The 20,236-nt window shown below is 46.9% G+C and overlaps 1 protein-coding gene across 1 annotated transcript; it reads left to right on the top strand.

Annotated features, from left to right (window-relative positions):
- Positions 1-4,237: 4,237 nt before the first annotated feature.
- On the top strand, positions 4,238-19,759 carry LOC139264048 (zinc finger protein 850-like; the record flags this gene model as incomplete). Its single annotated transcript, XM_070880148.1, has 3 exons — positions 4,238-4,323; positions 4,943-6,216; positions 18,974-19,759. Coding segments are annotated over exons 2-3 (1,701 nt in total), but the record flags the coding sequence as incomplete, so codon positions are not given.
- Between the last annotated feature and the right edge of the window lie 477 nt (positions 19,760-20,236).

Raw genomic sequence — 20,236 nt, forward strand, 5'->3', positions numbered from 1 at the left:
AGTAATACCCACCCTCCTGTATGGCCCAGAGACACGGACCATGTACAGTATGTACCTCACCCCCAGCTCATGGTCTACAGGTCTGTAGTAATACCCACCCTCCTGTATGGCTCAGAGACATGGACCATGTACAGTAGATACCTCACCCCCAGCTCATGGTCTACAGGGCTGTAGTAATACCCACCCTCCTGTATGACCCAGATACATGGACCATGTACAGAAGGTACCTCACCCCCAGCTCATGGTCTACAGCGCTGTAGTAATACCCACCCTCCTGTATGACCCAGAGAAATGGACCATGTACAGAATGTACCTCTCCCCCAGCTCATGGTCTACAGGGCTGTAGTAATACCCACCCTCCTGAATGACCCAGATACATGGACCATGTACAGAAGGTAGCTCACCCCCAGCTCACGGTCTACAGGGCTGTAGTAATAGCCACTCTCCTGTATGACCCAGAGACATGGACCATGTACAGTACGTACATCATCCGCAGCTCATGGTCTACAGGGCTGTAGTAATACCCACCCTCCTGTATGGCCCAGAGACATGGACCGTGTACAGTATGTACCTCACCCCCAGCTCATGGTCTACAGGGCTGTCGTAATATCCACCCTCCTGTATGGCCCAGAGACATGGACCATGTACAGTAAACACCTCACCCCCAGCTGATGGTCTACAGGGCTGTAATAATACCCACCCTCCTGTATAGCCCAGAAACATGGACCATGTACAGTCGGTACCTCACCCCCAGCTCATGGTCTACAGTAGTAATACCCACCCTCCTGTATGGCCCAGAGACATGGACCATGTACAGTAGGTACCTCACCTCCAGCTCATGGTCTACAGGGCTGTAGTAATACCCACCCTCCTGTATGACCCAGATACATGGACCATGTACAGTAAACACCTCACCCCCAGCTCATGGTCTACAGGGCTGTAGTAATACCCACCCTCCTGTATGACCCAGAGACATGGACCATGTACAGTAGGTACCTCACCCCCAGCTCATGTTCTACAGGGCTGTGGTAATACCCACCCTCCTCTATGGCCCAGAGACATGGACCGTGTACAGTAGGTACCTCACCCCCAGCTCATGGTCTACAGGGCTGTCGTAATACCCACCCTACTGTATGGCCCAGAGACGCGGACCATGTACAGTATGTACCTCACCCCCAGCTCATGGTCTACAGGGCTGTAGTAATACCCACCTTCCTGTATGGCCCAGAGACATGGACCATGTACAGTAGGTACCTCACCCCCAGCTCATGGTCTATAGGGCTGTAGTAATACCCACCCTCCTGTATGGCCCAGAGACACGGACCATGTACAGTATGTACCTCACCCCCAGCTCATGGTCTGCAGGGCTGTAGTAATACCCACCCTCCTGTATGACCCAAATACAATGACCATGTGCAGAAGGTACCTCACCCCCAGCTCATGGTCTACAGGGCTGTAGTAATACCCACTCTCCTGTATGACCCAGAGACATGGACCATGTACAGTACGTACATCACCCGCAGCTCAGGGTCTACAGGGCTGTAGTAATACCCACCCTCCTGTATGACCCAGAGGCACTGGTCATGTACAGTATGTATCTCACCCCCAGCTCATGGTCTACAGGGCTGTAGTAATACCCACCCTCCTGTATGGCCCAGAGACATGGACCATGTACAGTATGTACCTCACCCCCAGCTCATGGTCTACAGGGCTGTGGTAATACCCACCCTCCTGTATGGCTCAGAGACATGGACCATGTACAGTAGGAACCTCACCCCCAGCTCATGGTCTACAGGGCTGTAGTAATACCCACCCTCCTGTATGACCCAGAGACATGGACCATGTACAGTAGGTACCTCACCCCCAGCTCATGGTCTACAGGGCTGTAGTAATACCCACCCTCCTGTATGACCCAGAGACATGGACCATGTACAGTAGGTACCTCACCCCCAGCTCATGGTCTACAGGGCTGTAGTAATACCCACCCTCCTGTATGGCCCAGAGACATTGACCATGTACAGTATGTACCTCACACCCAGCTCATCGTCTACAGGGCTGTAGTAATACCCACCCTCCTGTGTGGCCCAGAGACATGGACCATGTACAGTATGTACCTCACCCCCAGCTCATGGTCTACAGGGCTGTAGTAATACCCACCCTCCTGTATGACCCAGAGACACTGATCATGTACTATATTTACCTCACCCCCAGCTCATGGTCTACAGGGCTGTAGTAATACCCACCCTCCTGTATGACCCAGAGACACTGATCATGTACTATATGTACCTCACCCCCAGCTCATGGTCTACAGGGCTGTTGTAATACCCACCCTCCTGTATGGCGCAGAGACACGGACCGTGGCCAGCGATGCCCCTCAGACCCTACGAGCACCCCCCCCCCCCGGGAGGACAGACGCACCGAGGTGAGTGCCCTGGACCAGGCCAACATCCCCAGCCTGAAGCACTGAGCACACTGCAGCAGCCCCGCTGGGCAGGCCCCACACCAGGCTCCCAGAGCAAGCGCTCTGTCCGGCCAGCGAACGTTCCGGGCCCAAAGCCTCCTGATAAAGTGCACCATGCCCCACCCCCCCACCTGGGACTCCCTGCGCCCAGTGCCGCCCTTAGGGGAGGAAGTACAGACCCAGCGCAGGAAGCGGAAGGAACGCTCCCACATTGTCCGCCTCGCCGTCACTAGTGCAACCCCACTTCCGGCGTCTGTGCGTTACTTCCGGTGGGCGGCTGGCGGCCCTGACGTGTCTCCCTGGCAACTGGGGAGAGAAGTTTAAAAAGCGCCATCAAACTCTTTTGAGTTTACCTGCAAAAACATAAACATTAAAACCATGCCACCCGACCTGGGTGACACAGCAGACATTTTCAAGGCCCCTTTTTTTTTTTTTTCTTTTTTTTTGGTTTTTTTGGGGCGCTAAAATCAATTTTCCCCAGTGCCCCCTATAGAAGGGGAGGGGGACACTAAAAGCACCGGCAATGAAAACAAATTAAACTTTAAAACGTAAAATCAAATTAAAATTTGGTTGCCGGGCGTGATGATGCACTCCAGTCCCTCCGGTGCCCACCTCTCGATAAGCGCCATGAAACTCTTTTTGGAGTTCACCTGAAAAACATAAAACATTAAACGGTGCCACCCGACCTGGGTGACACTCCAGACATTTACAAGGCCCTTTTTTTCCCCCCTTTTTTTGTTTTTTTTTGTGTTTTTCTTTTTTTTTCTTTTTTTTTTTGGGCACTAAAATCACAATTTTTCCCCAGTGCCCCCTATAAAAGGGAAGGGGACACTAAAAGCACCGGCAATTAAAACAAATTAAACTTTAAAACGTAAAATCAAATTAAAATTTGGTTGCCGGGCATGATGATGCACTCCAGTCCCTCCGGTGCCCACCTCTCGATAAGCGCCATGAAACTCTTTTGAGTTTACCTGCGAAAACATAAAACATGTATCCGTGCCACCCGACCTGGATGACACACACAAGACACCCACAAGGCCCTCCCTTGTCTTTTTTGGTCCTTTCCTTCTCTGTGTTCTTTTTTTTTGGGGCACCAAAATCAAACCTTTCCTTTTCTCCAGTGCCCCCCACAAAAGGAGAGGGGGACACCAAAAGCACCGGCAACCAAAACAAACCAAACCTAAAAAACGCAAAATCAAATTAAAATTTGGCTGCCGGGCGTGATGATGCACTCCAGTCCCTCCGGTGCCCACCTCTCGATAAGCGCCATGAAACTCTTTTAGAGTCTACCTGTGAAAACATAAAACAATAACGGTGCCACCCAACCTGGGTGACACTCCAGACATTTACAAGGCCCTTTTTTTCCCCCCCTTTTTTTTTTGTGTTTTTCTTTTTTTGGTTTTTTTTTGGGCACTAAAATCACAATTTTTCCCCAGTGCCCCCTATAAAAGGGAAGGGGACACTAAAAGCACCGGCAATTAAAACAAATTAACTTTAAAACGTAAAATCAAATTAAAATTTGGCTGCCGGGCGTGATGATGCACTCCAGTCCCTCCGGTGCCCACCTCTCGATAAGCGCCATGAATGCAGCAACGGTGAGCAGCGGCCGCTTGGTTTTAATGAGACAATTCTCTCCATCATCTGATCGTAAAATAAATCATCAGATTGTTGATCTTAACGTTAAACCTGGCGGCTGCGCACTGAGTGGGGGAGCCCAGTGCGCAGGCGTGCACTATGGGTGGAGCATGCGCAGTGTCACTTTGCTCAGAGCGGACACGGGCTGTGAGCGGGCGGAGGGCGGACATTGCAGTCTGGGGTCTAACTTCCATCTGCCGGACTCAGGGGAGCATCCGACTGGACAGGTGGGCTTCATAAACACCTGCTGCAGGTCGCCGCCCCGGACTGAGGAACAAAGGTCTCCAGCTCCCGCTCCGCGGCGGCTTCCCGCGAACAGGCCCAGGCTGACGGCCGCCATCTTTGTAAAGGGCAGCTGCAGGATGGTCACGTGCATCGTGATTCATCCACAAATAGAGCGCATGCGTGGCCATCTTTGAAAGACCAATGTGTGGGCGGGGCTTCAGGGTCAGAGTGAACCACTGAACCCAGCCAGAGTCAGTACCTCCAGGGGAGGGGAACCAGTGAGTGTAGAACTGAACCCAGCCAGAGTCAGTACCTCCAGGGGAGGGGAACCAGTGAGTGCAGAACTGAACCCAGCCAGAGTCAGTACCTCCAGGGGAGGGGAACCAGTGAGTGAAGAACTGAACCCAGCCAGAATTGATGGTTATAACTGGGAGTGGAGGAGAAACTGTCTAGAATTGTGTGTTGATTTTGATTTCAGCCCAGCCGGAGCAACAATGTGTGGGACAGGGATTTACAGCTTTGAAGAACGAGAGGAAAGAATGTTCCCTGGAAACTGGATGTGTCGATCCTGAATTTGTGTCTTGTACTGACAGTAATGAGTTTTGTTATCTCCTTTTACAGTGTATTAGACGGGCAGATTTTCAAACAGGAAACACAAACCAAACATCGCGTCAAGATCTGACAGAGTCAATCGATTCATCAGGACCTGAATGTCATCGGCCTTTGAAAGTGAAAGGAGAAATGTTTGTCTGTTCTGCCTGTGGGAAAAGATTTCAAACATCAGTGTGACTGGAAAAGCACCGAGACACACACCCGAGTGAGTGTTCCAGTACACTGCCTGTGGAAAGAGCTTTAACCAGTTACACAGCCTGAAAAAACATCACACCATTCACTGTGCGAATAAACTGTAAACGTGTTGTGTGTGTGGGCGAGGCTTCAACTGATCATCCAATCTGGAGAGACACAAGGACACCCGCACCATGGAGAAACCGTGGGAATGTGGGGACTGTGGCAAGGGATTCAGATCACCATCTGAGCTGGAAATTCATCGACGCAGTCACACTGGGGAGAGGCCATTCACCTGCTCCGTGTGTGGGAAGGGATTCACTACATCGTCCCATCTGCTGACACACCAGCGAATTCACACTGGGGAGAGACCATTCACCTGCTCAGAGTGTGGCAAGGGATTCACTCTGTCATCCACCCTGCTGAAACACCAGCAAGTTCACACTGGGGAGAGACCATTCACCTGCTCAGAGTGTGGGAAGGGATTCACTCGGTCATCCACCCTGCTGACACACCAGCGACTTCACACTGGGGAGAGGCCATTCACCTGCTCAGAGTGTGGGAAGGGATTCACTACATCATCCCACCTGCTGATACACCAGCGAATTCACACTGGAGAGAGGCCATTCACATGCTCAGAGTGTGGGAAGGGATTCACTCTGTCATCCACCCTGCTGACACACCAGCGAGTTCACACTGGGGAGAGGCCATTCACCTGCTCAGAGTGTGGGAAGGGATTCACTCTGTCATCCACCCTGCTGACACACCAGCGAGTTCACACTGGGGAGAGGCCATTCACCTGCTCAGAGTGTGGGAAGGGATTCACTCGGTCATCCCACCTGCTGACACACCAGCGAGTTCACACTGGAGAGAGGCCGTTCACCTGCTCTGAGTGTGGGAAGGGATTCACTCTGTCATCCACCCTGCTGACACACCAGCGAGTTCACACTGGGGAGAGGCCATTCACCTGCTCAGAGTGTGGGAAGGGATTCACTCTGTCATCCACCCTGCTGACACACCAGCGACTTCACAGTGGGGAGAGGCCATTCACCTGCTCGGAGTGTGGGAAGGGATTCACTCGGTCATCCACCCTGCTGAGACACCAGCGAGTTCACAAGTGACACGAGTTCTGACAGTTGAGGTTTGTTTCTGCTGATAACCCAATAACTGGGCTGGACTTTAATATTCTGGATATATTGCTGATTGTGTTCTCGGGGCTGCAGTGTCCATTTAAGAAACGCTGTGTGTTATCTTTCCCCTTAATTCAGCGACTCACAACAGAAATTCAGTTTGGAATAAAATTATCAACTTTTACTTCAATCCTAAACTGATCTTTGGTACAAAATCTGCAATAGTGTGTGAAAGTTTCCACTGAATAAAATCTCCAATTGGAAAGCTTGCTGACAATTCTTACTGACTTGCACATTACACACAGTGGCCCCTCCATCATCCACCAGAAAGAAGGGGAATGGGAATTGATGGGAAATCAGTGTCCCCAAATGTTGCCCCTCCGTCTGGTGTAGCAATCCCCTCGGCACGGGAATGGAGACAAGTCCAGACCAAAACTGTGCACAGTACTCCAGGTGTGGTCTTACTAACACCCTGTACAGTTGTAGCAGGACTTCCCTACTTTTATACTCCATCCCCCTTGCAATAAAGGCCAGCATTGCATTTGCCTTCCTGATTACTTGCTGTACCTGCATACTAACTTTTTGAGTTTCATGTACAAGGACCCCCAGATCCCTCTGTACTGCAGCATTTTGTAATCGACCCCATTTAAATAATAATTTACTTTTCTATTTTTCCTGTCAGGAGATAACCTGACATTTTACCACATTATAGTCCATCTGCCAGATTTTTGCCCACTCACTGAGCCGATCTATATCCCTTTGTAGATTCTTTGTGTCCTCTTCACAACTTGCTTTCCCACCTATCTTTGTATCATCAGTAAATTTGGCTGCGTTACACTCGGTCCCTTCATCCAAGTCAGTAATATAAACTTGTAAATATTTGAGGCCCCAGCACTGATCCCTGCAGCACCCGACTAGTTATAGTTTGCCATCTGAAAATGACCCATTTATCCCGACTCTTTTCCGGTCGGGAGCCAATCCTCTATCCATGCTGATATATTACCCCCAACCCCATGAGCCCTTACCTTCTGCAGTAACCTTTTGTGTGCCACCTTATTGAATGTTTTCTGGAAATGCAAATATACAACATCAACTGGTTCTCCTTTATCCACTCTGCTCGTTACATCCTCAAACAACTCCAGCCAATTTGTCAAACATGATTTCCCTTTAATAAAGCCATGCTGACTCTGCCTGACTGCAATCTGATTTTCTAAATGTCCTGCTACTACTTCCTTAATGATTTACTCCAGTATTTTTCCAATGATAGATGGTAGGCTAACTGGTCTATAGTTTCCTGCTCTCTGTCTCCCTCCTTATTTGAATAGGGGTGTTACATTTGCAGTTTTCCAGTCTGCTGGGACCTCTCCAGAATTCAGGGAATTTTAGTAGATTACAAGCAATGCACCCACTATCTCTGCAGCCACTTTTAATACCCGAGGATGCATGTCATCAGGTCCAGGGGACTTGTCCACCTTTAGTCCCATCAGTTTGATCAGTACTTTATCTCTAGTGATAGTCACTGTGTGAAGTGATCCCCCTCCTCCCCTGCAATAAGTACTTGATGATCAACTATTGGGATGTTGCAAGTATTCTCTACCATAAAGTCCGATAAAAAACATTTGTTCAAAGTCTCTGCCAGTTCCGTCTTTCCCGTTATTAATTCCCAATCTCATCTTCTAAAGGACCAATGGTTACTTTAGCTACTCGTTTCCTTTTTATATACCTGTAGAAACTTTTACTGTCTGTTTTTATATTTCTTGCTAGTTTGCTCTCAGATATTATCTTCTCTGTCTTTATCATTTTTTTAGTTGTCCTTTCCTGGTTTCTCAAAATTTCCCAGTTCTCTGGCCTTCCACTGTCCGAAGCGGCATTTTATGCTTTTTTTCAATTTGATACCATCCTTTACTTCCTCAGTTAGCCAGGGATGGTTCATCCTTCTCTTAGCATCTTATTTCTCACTGGAATAAATCTTTGCTGAGAGTTATGGAATATCTCCTTAAATGTTTGCCACTGCGTTTCTACAGTCTTACCCTTTAACATATTTTCCCAGTCCACTTGGTGTCAGTGATAAGGGTTGGTTTATATCACATGGGAGGAGATCGGTGTCAGTGACTGTGGGGTGGGTTTATATCAGACAGGAGATTGGTGTCAGTGACTGTGGGGTGGGTTTATATCAGACAGGAAATTGGTGTCAGTGACTGTGTGGTGGGTTTATATCAGACAGGAAATTGGTGTCAGTGACTGTGGGGTGGGTTTATATCAGACAGGAGGGGGATTGGTGTCAGTGACTGTGGGGTGGGTTTATATCAGACAGGAGATTTGTATCAGTGACTGTGGGGTGGGTTAATATCAGACAGGAGGCGATTGGTGTCAGTGACTGTGGGGTGGGTTTAGAAACATAGAAAATAGGTGCAGGAGTAGGCGATTCAGCCCTTCGAGCCTGTACCGCCATTCAATGAGTTCATGGCTGAACATGCAACTTCAGTACCCCATTCCTGCTTTCTCGCCATACCCCTTGATCCCCTAGTAGTCAGGACTACATCTAACTCCTTTTTGAATATATTTAGTGAATTGGCCTCAACAACTTTCTGTGGTAGAGAATTCCACAAGTTCACCACTTTCTGGGTGAAGAAGTTTCTCCTCATCTCTGTCCTAAATGGCTTACCCCTTATCCTTAGACTGTGAACCCTGGTTCTGGACTTCCCCAACATTGGGAACATTCTTCCTGCATCTAACCTGTCTAAGCCCGTCAGTATTTTAAACGTTTCTATGAGATCCCCTCTCATTCTTCTGAACTCCAGTGAATACAAGCCCAGTTGATCCAGTCTTTCTTGATATGTCAGTCCCGCCATCCCAGGAATCAGTCTGGTGAACCTTCGCTGCACTCCCTCAATAGCAAGAATGTCCTTCCTTTAGTTAGGAAACCAAAACTGTACACAATACTCCAGGTGTGGCCTCACCAAGGCCCGGTACAACTGTAGTAACACCTCCCTGCCCCTGTATTCAAATCTCCTCGCTATGAAGGCCAACATGCCACTTGCTTGCTTAACCGCCTGCTGTACCTGCATGCCAACCTTCAATGACTGATGTACTATGACAGCCAGGTCTCGTTGCACCTCCCCTTTTTCTAATCTGTCACCATTCAGATAATAGTCTGTCTCTCTTTTTACCACCAAAGTGGATAACCTCACATTTATCCACATTATACTCCATCTGCCATGCATTTGCCTACTCACCTAAGCTATCCAAGTCACTCTGCAGCCTCATAGCATCCTCCTCGCAGCTCACACTGCCACCCAACTTAGTGTCATCCGCAAATTTGGAGATACTACATTTAATCCCCTCGTCTAAATTATTAATGTACAGTGTAAACAGCTGGGGCCCCAGCACAGAACCTTGCGGAACCCCACTAGTCACTGCCTGCAATTCTGAAAAGTACCCATTTACTTCTACTCTTTGCTTCCTGTCTGCTAACCAGTTCTCAATCCACGTCAGCACAATGGTTTTTGGAGGCCAACGCAATATCCAACCTGTAAGGAGGGTCGGACCAACCGGCAAAACGGTGGTAGGTAGTCGTTAAGGAGGTGTAGAGCACTGCGGGAATTGCTTAAACATGTTTTAAGAATTGCGCGAGTTTGTGTAATAGCAGATTCGTAACCTGAAGTAGCTAGAAGCGGCCTACTACAAGTCACGCTGGTGCAGGTGGGCCGCTGAGAGTGGATCTTTAGCGAGCTACCCAAACTATATCTGAGTTAGAAACAGCCTCCTGCAAATCATGCTGGTGCAGGCGGACCGCTGAGAGTTAGACCTCTAACTAGCCCCAATACTAAAAAAATGGCCAATATAACAACAGAACTCGAGTGGGGACCCAAAAGGTCCCTTACCCACTACCTGGCGGAGAAACAAAAGAAAGTAATAGAAAAGGCCTGGGTTCTAATTCTTCGAGACCACATTAAATTAACGGAGTAAGTAAATCAATCATGTATTAATCTATCATCATGTATTAATTTATTTTAAAAAATAGAGCCAGCCAAATAATAAGCCTTGTTGAATGAAGAGAGACTTTTGTGAATGTCTGTCTTTGAATGAGAGCATTTGTGTGATTTTTGACTGCGGAATGAATTTGTCATGTGTCTGAAAAGTGGTGGAGTGGTCTGTTTGTTTTAGTTCCGCCCATTTTTTCAAGCAGAGTGAAAGTTTTTTTAACCCTTTGTAGTGTTGTCCTGTATGTAGGAAGTTTTAAGTTAGAAACGCAGGTGTGGATTTATTCGGATGATAAGTTACGGAGCTCGGAAATGCCCAAAGGATATAGGTTTGTTGAGCAAAAGATAAAAAATACATGGTCCCGGTGGTTTAAAAAAAAACATTATTTGACATGCTCACTTACTTGTCGAAAGAAAACATGCATTCATTGATTAGATTGGGTTGAAAGACATAAATTTAGTCTAGGAATGAGATAAAGAATGTCTTTAAAAAAGCCCTGCGTGGGTCTCTCGAGGTTGCAGGCCAAGGAAGTACGCTCCCATTTTCCTTTGTGTAAAACCTTGACGCAAAAGCTTCTAGCTCAGTAAAAAGAGTTTTAAATAAAAGATTGGCATTACAAAATTTGAATTGGGATTTTGAGATATTAAGAGAAGGCACAGCAAAATAGTGAGATAGATTCAAACTAAAAAATAATAAGATGTTAAAACGGCAGCTTTAGCAGTTTAGAAAAAAGGGACATTGTAACGGCCTTGAAACTGGAACATTTGAGATAACGAAAATCAGCTCTCAAAGCTTACGTGCCAGACTCTGTTCTAGTTATGGAAAAGAAAAAAGATAAAGATGCCAACTTGAAAGAAAACAAATTGAATGAATTTGAAAGAAAAGGTTTCTTCGATTGTCTGTTGATTTTAAATTAACAAATTTACGGAGACACGAGCCCTTTGTGTAAAATACAAAACCTAATTTGAAGAAGAGATCTGAAAAAAAAAACGTAACGTACTAAATATGTGCTGAAAAAAGTGTTTGCGATGGAAAAAGATATTAGTTGATGTTGGCTGAAAAAGATATTGGTTTAATTGAAAAAAAAAGAATTGGAAGAGGTAAAAGACACTCTCCATTGATAATGATTTTAAGTTATGAGAAAGTTTCACTGCAGTTTGAAAAGATTTCCAAAATGAACGTAGTTTATCAAGAAAAGTCCCGAACAGTCTAAACAAGCAGGAAGGTTTTTAAAATAATGAGGAGAAAAGATCTAAGCTATGCGAACTCAGCACAGAAAAAAAAACTGGGATTTAGAAAATCTTACTAAATTTTAAAATTGGATTCCAGTAAACAAAATAGCTATTAAAAATGTGTGGTCTCGTTTTAAATTTAAAAAAACACGGGACAGATAGTGCACAGCCATAGCACCATCACCTATGGCAATAGGGCCAATGTATCCCATGGTGGGTAAGTGGAGTCCACAAACCCAATCTAACCCTTACCTCCGATTTCACAGTGACCTCGACAGGCATGGATAAAAGATGAGTAGAGCAGAACCGAACACCTGGTGACGACCAGGATCTGTTTAAAATTTGCAGATAAAACACCCACCGAGATGGAATCACAGTGGCCACTTCAGCTCTGCAGCATGATACTAGAGATCTCGACACTCATACAAGCATCAGATAACTCAGATGGGCTACGAGAGATGCAGCAAATGCAGGAAAGACATACTTACCCGAACTATGGGATCGTGTTTAATTTAACTGATGGAATATGTATCCCAGCAGCCAAGGGCTGGAGCACGGACAGAACTTATTTTAACACATAATGTTAAGCATGGAATTGTGTCTGTTCTGATCAATATTTCAGGCATACAAATGCTGGAGTATTGTACAGAACAGGCAAGGAAGATGTATAGTGTAGTAAGTAAGGTTGTAATGCAGCAGGCTGCCGATGCCATGGGTGCCAGTAGGTTCCGAGGACAAGAGCAGGTACATAGGCATAAGAGGGGAATAATTAATGACGCTGATACCAGCTTTAATACAGGACCACCATAGTAAAGTCACTGGATATACAAGGGCTGAATGAAAAGGTGGAACAATGTAAAGAGGTAATGAAGGAATTGTTAGAGCGGGCAGAGCAGAATCAGAAAGACCAAGCCGACTTAGGAAGGGAAGGCATAGAGATACAGTTAGATGGAATTTCAATAATCGAGACACATGCCAAAACAATTAACCGTCTAATTGACAGAGAAAAGGAAGATGCCGGAAAGCTCCGACAAGGGCAACTCTGCAACTCTGTCACGCTTATGATGGGACAGATACGACACAACCTCGATCAGATCCAAAGGGGACAGGTACCAGACTGGATAGAAAGCTCACATCTGGCTCAGCTAGCCAAGCTGGAGAGGACACTGGATAACTGCACTCTGAAGGGACTAATCAGAGTATACCCAGCGATCCCAAACTGCCAAATGGGCATAGCTGCGGGAGTGGGGATTGTCTTGATGATCCCCATAGTCACACGAGACTCAGGTTCATTTCCCCTTTATCAACAGGAGAATTTCGGGGTCGTGCGCGACAATGCCTCCCTCCGTTACTACTTAACCACAGACTCTGCTATCCAAAGAGATAACACCCTATATGGTGTCTCCCTGACAGGGTGCAAACAAAGGGGCGAAATCACAGTATGCCCCCACCCGGTGCGACAGGGAGAATTAGACGAATGTGGTTTTAACCAAACCGATGGATGCGTTCTGGAAATAGCACCGGCCCCCACCCGGGCCGGGTACGGAGGCAAAGGGAGATACTGTGTCTCCACCATGGAACCCTCATACCAGTATAACGGTCTGCAATGCCAGATCCCACAACCAAATTTCTGCTTTACACCCCTACGACCCGTTACTATAGGTCAAGCCCGCATTATCCAAGTTAGACGGCGAGATACTGAGATCATCAACGCCACCAATCAGCTCCATAATCACCTGCAGGACTATGACGAGCCAGAACAAGCCCCTATTCCCCATTTAGCAGAAGTACTAAGGGAATTAAGACTCAGAGTTGGACAGTCTGTCAAACTCTACTACCAATTACGGACAAAGATTGAGATACTGGAAAAAGACAGCGATACAGAGCTACAGGATGAGAGTTGGTGGAGAAGAGTTTGGAAATGGGGGATGAATGTCAACATCCACCCCTGGATGTGAATTATATCACACATATTTGTCGGAGTACAGCTAGTTTTAGCATTGGCATGGGGTGTCATGGCTTGCTGGTCTTGCAGACATTATACACAACAATGATGATTTAGCAATCAAGAAAGTCGGTGTGACAGGCGAAAGGGACGATTCGAACTATATTAATTTGATCTAAGCAACTGGGACTCCTGAAATCGTATGACTGGCCAGCATGTTGAAGCAGGGAGTACCAGGTGATACAAATCCATAAATCACATAGCATTAAATTAGTGTCAGTTTCAGGGGGCTAGGACTGAAAGGGGAGAATGTTAGAGAGGGAAATTCTCCCCTAGAGCAAAGGCACCTGTAGCACAATGTTAGAATTAAATGTGTGAGTAAAATGTATAAAGAGCTGTTCATGGTTTAGCAAAGCCCCAAGGGACGTCAGCCAGCAGAAAAGAGACTGCATTCTTAGTTACTGATAACGGCTGTGTTCTCACGCAGAAACACACTACAGCTCTGCAGATGTTCCCAGACGAGACATCCTGGCCCATGATAGATCATTACGACTCTGTAACAGGACTAAGATAAGGAGACTACCCAAAGACAGCACCCAAGGACAGTAAGATAAGGAGGGCTTGGACCATGTCACAAGACCATGAATAACCCTTAGTAACACATGAGACAACCACAGTCACACAATGGTTAGAGACTACTTCTATTACATATATTTGAATCTATATGTAATCTATAATCAATATGATTGGATAGTGTCCGGCCGAAATGGGCTGATGTAACTGTAGTAAACTGTTGTAAAACATATAAAAATCCATGAAAGCCTTTGTTTGGCGGAGAGAGGTACCTGGACCCAGCAGTTGCTTCATCTCCCCGCCGGTGTAATAAACCGTTTTGATGTATGGACCGACCCTGCGTGACTAGTGATTCTTGGAGGGTACATTTGCGCAAACACAACTGTCTCAAATTAATAAAGTTAGTGGGCATGACTATGAAAAATGAGACTTGCATTTATATAGCACCTTTCATGACCTTCGGCTATGCTTTACAGCCTTAGATCACTTTGTAGAACACAGAAACAGCCGCCCAGTGTTAGTCAGTTCTGCAATTTAAACAGAGGGAACCCATCCATTAGGTCATAGAAACATAGAAACATAGGTGCAGGAGTAGGCTATTCGGCCCTTCGAGCCTGCACCACCATTCAAGAAGATTATGGCTGATCATTCACCTCAGTACCCCTTGTCTCCTTTCTCTCCATACCTCTTGATCCCTTTAGCCGTCAAGGTCATATCTAACTCCCTCTTGAATATATCCAACGAACTGGCATCAACAACTCTCTGCAGTAGAGAATTCCAGAAACTCTGTGAGTGAAGAAGTTTCTCCTCATCTCAACCCTAAATGGCTTACCCCTTATCCTAAGACTATGTCCCCTGATTCTGGACTTCCCCAACATCGGGAACATTCTTCCTGCATCTAACCTGCCCAGTCCCGTCAGAAATGTATATCTTTCCAAGAGATCTCCTCTCATTTTTCTAAACTCCAGTGAATACAGACCAAGCCGATCCAGTCTCTCCTCATATGTCAGTCCTGCCATCCTGGGAATCAGTCTGGTGAACCATCGCTGCACTCCCTCAACAGCAAGAATGTCCTTCCTCAGATTAGGAGACCAAACTGAACACAATATTCCAGGTGAGGCCTCACCAAGGCCTTGTACAGCTGCAGCAAGACCTCCCTGCTCCTATACTCAAATCCCCTAGCTATGAAGGCCAAAATGCCATTTGCCTTCTTCACCACCTGCTGTACCTGCATGACAACTTTCAATGACTGATGTATCATGACACCCAGGTCACGTTACACCTCCCTTTTTCCGAATCTTACGCCATTCAGATAATATTCTGCCTCCATGTTTTTGCCACCAAAGTGGATAACCTCACATTTATCCACATTATACTGCATCTGCCATGCATTTGCCCAATCACCTAACCTGTCCAAGTCACCTTGCAGCCTTTAGCATCCTCCTCACAGCTCACACTGCCACCCAGCTTAGTGTCATCTGCAAACTTGGAGATATTACACTCAATTCCTTCATCTAAATCATTGATGTATATTGTAAATAGCTGGGGTCCCAGCACTGAACCCTGCGGAACCCCACTGGTCACTGCCGGCCATTCTGAGGAGGACCTGTTTATCCCTACTCTCTGCTTCCTGTCTGCCAACGAGTTCTCTATCCACGTCAATACATTACCCCCAATAACGTGTGCTTTAATTTTTCACACTAATCTCTTGTGTGGGACCTTGTCAAAAGCCTTTTGAAAGTCCAAATACACCACATCCACTCGTTCTCCATTGCCCTCTCTACTAGTTACATCCTCAAAAAATTCTACAAAATTTGTCAAGCATAATTTCCCTTTCATAAATCCATGCTGACTTGGACCGATCCTGTCACTGCTTTCCAAATGCGCTGCTATTTCATCTTTAATAACTGATTCCAACAATTTCCCCACTACTGATGTCAGGCTAACCGATCTATAATTCCCCTTTTTCTCTCTCCCTCCTTCTTTAAAAAGTGGTGTTACATTAGCTACCCTACAATCCATAGGAACTGATCCAGAGTCGATAGACTGTTGTAAAATAACCACCAATGCATCCACTATTTCTAGGGCTACTTCCTTAAGTACTCTGGGATGCAGACTATCAGGCCCCGGGGATTTATCGGCCTTCAGTCTCATCAATTTCCCTAACACAATTTCCCGCCTAATAAGGATATCCTTCAGTTCCTCCTTTTCACGAGACCCTCGGTCCTCTAGCATTTACAGAAGGTTATTTGTGTCTTCCTTCATGAAGACAAAACCAAAGTATTTGTTCAACTGCTCTGGCATTTCTTTGTTCCCCATTATAAATTCACCTGAATCCGACTGCAAGAGACCTACGTTTGTCTTCATTAATCTTTTTCTCTTCACATATCTATAGAAGATTTTGTAGTCACTTTTTATGTTCCCAGCAAGCTTCCTCTCATATTCTACTTTCCCCCTCCTAATTAAACCCTTTGTCCTCTTCTGCTGAATTCTAAATTTCTCCCAGTCCTCAGGTTTGCTGCTTTTTCTGGCCAATTTATATGCCTCTTCCTTGGACTTAACACTCTCCTTAATTTCCCTTGTTAGCCACGGTTGAGCCACCTTCCCCGTTTTAGTTTTACTCCGGACAAGGATGTACAATTGTTGAAGTTCATCCATGTGATCTTTAAATGTTTGCCATTGCCTATCCACCGTCAACCCTTTAAGTATCTTTCGCCAGTCTATTTTCGCCAATTCACGTCTCATACCATCGGAGTTACATTTCCTTAAGTTCAGGACCCTCGTCTCTGAATTAACTGTGTCACTCTCCATCTTAATTCTACCATATTGTGGTCACTCTTCCCCAAGGGGCCTCACACAACAAGATTGTTAATTAATCCATTCTCATTACACATCACCCAGTCTAGGATGGCCAGCCCTCTAGTTGATTCCTCGACATATTGGTCTCGAAAACCATCCCTAATACACTCCAGTAAATCCTCCTCCACCGTATTACTGCCAGTTTGGTTAGCCCAATCTATATATAGATTAAAGTCTCCCATGATAACTGGTGTACTTTTATTGCACGCATCCCTATTTCTTGTTTGATGCTGTCCCCAACCTCACTACTACTGTTTGGCGGTCTGTACACAACTCCCACTTGCGTTTTCTGCCCTTTGGTATTCCGCAGCTCCACCCATACCGATTCCACATCATCCAAGCTAATGTCTCTTCTCTGATCATGGAGAAATCAAATATTCGACACACTGTGTTTGAAACAAAGCTGATTTATTCAATATTTATACACAATATTAATCTCCAGCCCATATATAGGGGTTATAAAGATTATCAAAAAAAGACAATAACTGCCAGAATGAACACAGTTCAGTGCCCAATGCAATCACAGTAAATGCTGTTCAATTCACAAATTCAGGCTTTCAATGCCGGGGCTTGTCTCCAGGATGCACTGCGGGAGGGAATGTATCTCACCCAGACTACAGGAGCTCAGTGCGCAGGCGCGGGCCCTGGCTATGTTTGGAGAATGCGCGGTGCATGTAATGGCGGATACGATACGTTTTAAACAGGCTGCTCAAAAGTGACGGTTTCAGTTGGACGGAGGGGAGCAATGGACCAGAGGGGAGCCGGGGAGGATTCATCAACAACCCGCGCCCGCCGCCAGCCCGGAATAATAACCGGAATATCGGCGGCTGCAGATTCGGGGCTTTCTCCCGGTCACAGGCCCAGGCTAACGGCGGCCATCTTGGTGCAGGAAGGCAGATTCAGCGCTCGGCCATCTTGGTCCATTGAGTAGCACGGCGCATGCGTGGCCATCTTGGTGCAGGAACGGTACCCAGCCAGAGTCAGCACCTCCAGGGGAGGGGAACCAGTGAGTGTAGAACTGAACCCAGACAGAGTCAGTACCCTCAGGAGAGGAGAACCAGTGAGTGTAGAACTGAACCCAGCCAGAGTCAGTACCTCCAGGGGAGGGGAACCAGTGAGTGTAGAACTGAACCCAGCCAGAGTCAGTACCTCCAGGGGAGGGGAACCAGTGAGTGTAGAACTGAACCCAGCCAGAGTCAGTACGTTCAGGGGAGGGGAACCAGTGAGTATAGAACTGAACCCAGCCAGAGTCAGTACCTCCAGGGGAGGGGAACCAGTGAGTGTAGAACTGAACCCAGCCAGAGTCAGTAGCTTCAGGGGAGGGGAACCAGTGAGTGTAGAACTGAACCCAGCCACAGTCAGTAGCTTCAGGGGAGGGGAACCAGTGAGTGTAGAACTGAACCCAGCCAGAGTCAGCACCTTCAGGGGAGGTGTAGCAGTGAGTGTAGAACTGAACCCAGCCAGAGTCAGCACCTTCAGGGGAGGGGAACCAGTGAGTGTAGAACTGAACCCAGCCAGAATTGGTGGTGAAACCTGGGAGTGGAGGAGAAACTGTCTCGAAATGTGTGTTGATTTGGATTTCAGCCCAGCAGGAGGGACAATGTGTGGGACAGGGATTTACAGCTTTGAAGAACGAGAGGAAAGAATGTTCCCTGGAAACTGGATGTGTCGATCCTGAATTTGTGTCTTGTACTGACAGTAAAGAGTTTTGTTATCTCCTTTTACAGCGTATTAGAAGGGGAGATTTTCAGACAGGAAACACAAACCAAACATCGCGTCAAGATCTGACAGAGTCAATCGATTCATCAGGACCTGAATATCATCGGCCTTTGAAAGTGAAAGGAGAAATGTTTGTCTCTTCTGCTTGTGGGAATAGATTTCAAACATCAGTGTGACTGGAAAAGCACCGAGACACACACCCGAGTGAGTGTTCCAGTACACTGCCTGTGGAAAGAGCTTTAACCAGCTACACAGCCTGAAAAAACATCGCACCATTCACAGTTCGGAGAAACTGTAAACGTCTTATATGTGTGGACGAGGCTTCAACTGATCATCCAACCTGGAGAGTCACAAGGACACCAGCACCATGGAGAAACTGTGGGAATGTAGGGACTGTGGGAAGGGATTCAGTTATCCGTCTGAGCTGGAAATTCATCGGCGCAATCACACTGGGGAGAGGCCGTTCACATGCCCCGTGTGTGGGAAGGGATTCACTACATCATTCAACCTGCTGACACACCAGCGAGTTCACACTGGGGAGAGGCCGTTCACCTGCTCTGAGTGTGGGAAGGGATACACACATTCATCCACCCTGCTTAGACACCAGCGAGTTCACACTGGGGACAGGCCGTTCACCTGTGCAGAGTGTGGGAAGGGATTCACTCAGTCATCCAACCTGCTGATACACCAGCGAGTTCACACTGGGGAGATGCCATTCACCTGTTCTTACTGTGGGAAGGGATTCACTCAGTCTTCCACCCTGCTGGCACACCAGCGAATTCACACTGGGGAGAGGCTGTTCACCTGCTCTGAGTGTGGGAAGGGATACACTTGTTCATCCCACCTGCTGACACACCAGCGAGTTCACACTGGAGAGAGGCCGTTCACCTGCTCAGAGTGTGGGAAGGGATTCACTCTGTCATCCACCCTGCTGATACACCAGCGAGTTCACATTGGGGAGAGGCCGTTCACCTGCTCTGAGTGTGGGAAGGGATTCACTCGGTCATCTGACCTGCTGATACACCAGCGAGTTCACACTGGGGAGAGACCATTCACCTGCTCTTACTGTGCGAAGCGATTCACTCAGTCATCCGAACTGCTGAGACACCAGCGAGTTCACACTGGGGAGAGGCCGTTCACCTGCTCTGAGTGTGGGAAGGGATTCACTCAGTCATCCAACATGCTGACACACCAGCGAGTTCACACTGGGGAAAGGCCGTTCACCTGCTCTGAGTGTGGGAAGGGATTCACTCAGTCATCCCACCTGCTGAGACACCAGCGAGTTCACAAGTGACTGCAGGGGTTGGAATCTGCTGTTAATCACATCCCAACTGAACCATGTTCATTCTGACAGTTGAGGTTTGTTTCTGCTGATAACCCTATAACTGGGCTGGACTTTAATATTCTGGATATATTGCTGATTGTGTTCTCGGGGCTGCAGTGTCCATTTAAGAAACGCTGTGTGTTATCTTTCCCCTTAATTCAGCGACTCTCAACAGAAATTTAGTTTGCAATAAAATTATGAATTTTTACTTTCATTCTAAATTGATCTTTGGTACAAAATCTGCAATAGTGTGAAAGTTTCCACTGAATAAAATCTCCAATTGGAAAGCTTGCTGACAATTCTTGCTGACTGGCACATTACACACAGTGGCCCCACCATTATCCACCAGAAAGAAGGGGAATG

Source organism: Pristiophorus japonicus, chromosome 5 (genome assembly GCF_044704955.1).
Source record: "Pristiophorus japonicus isolate sPriJap1 chromosome 5, sPriJap1.hap1, whole genome shotgun sequence".
Lineage (NCBI taxonomy): Eukaryota > Metazoa > Chordata > Chondrichthyes > Pristiophoridae > Pristiophorus > Pristiophorus japonicus.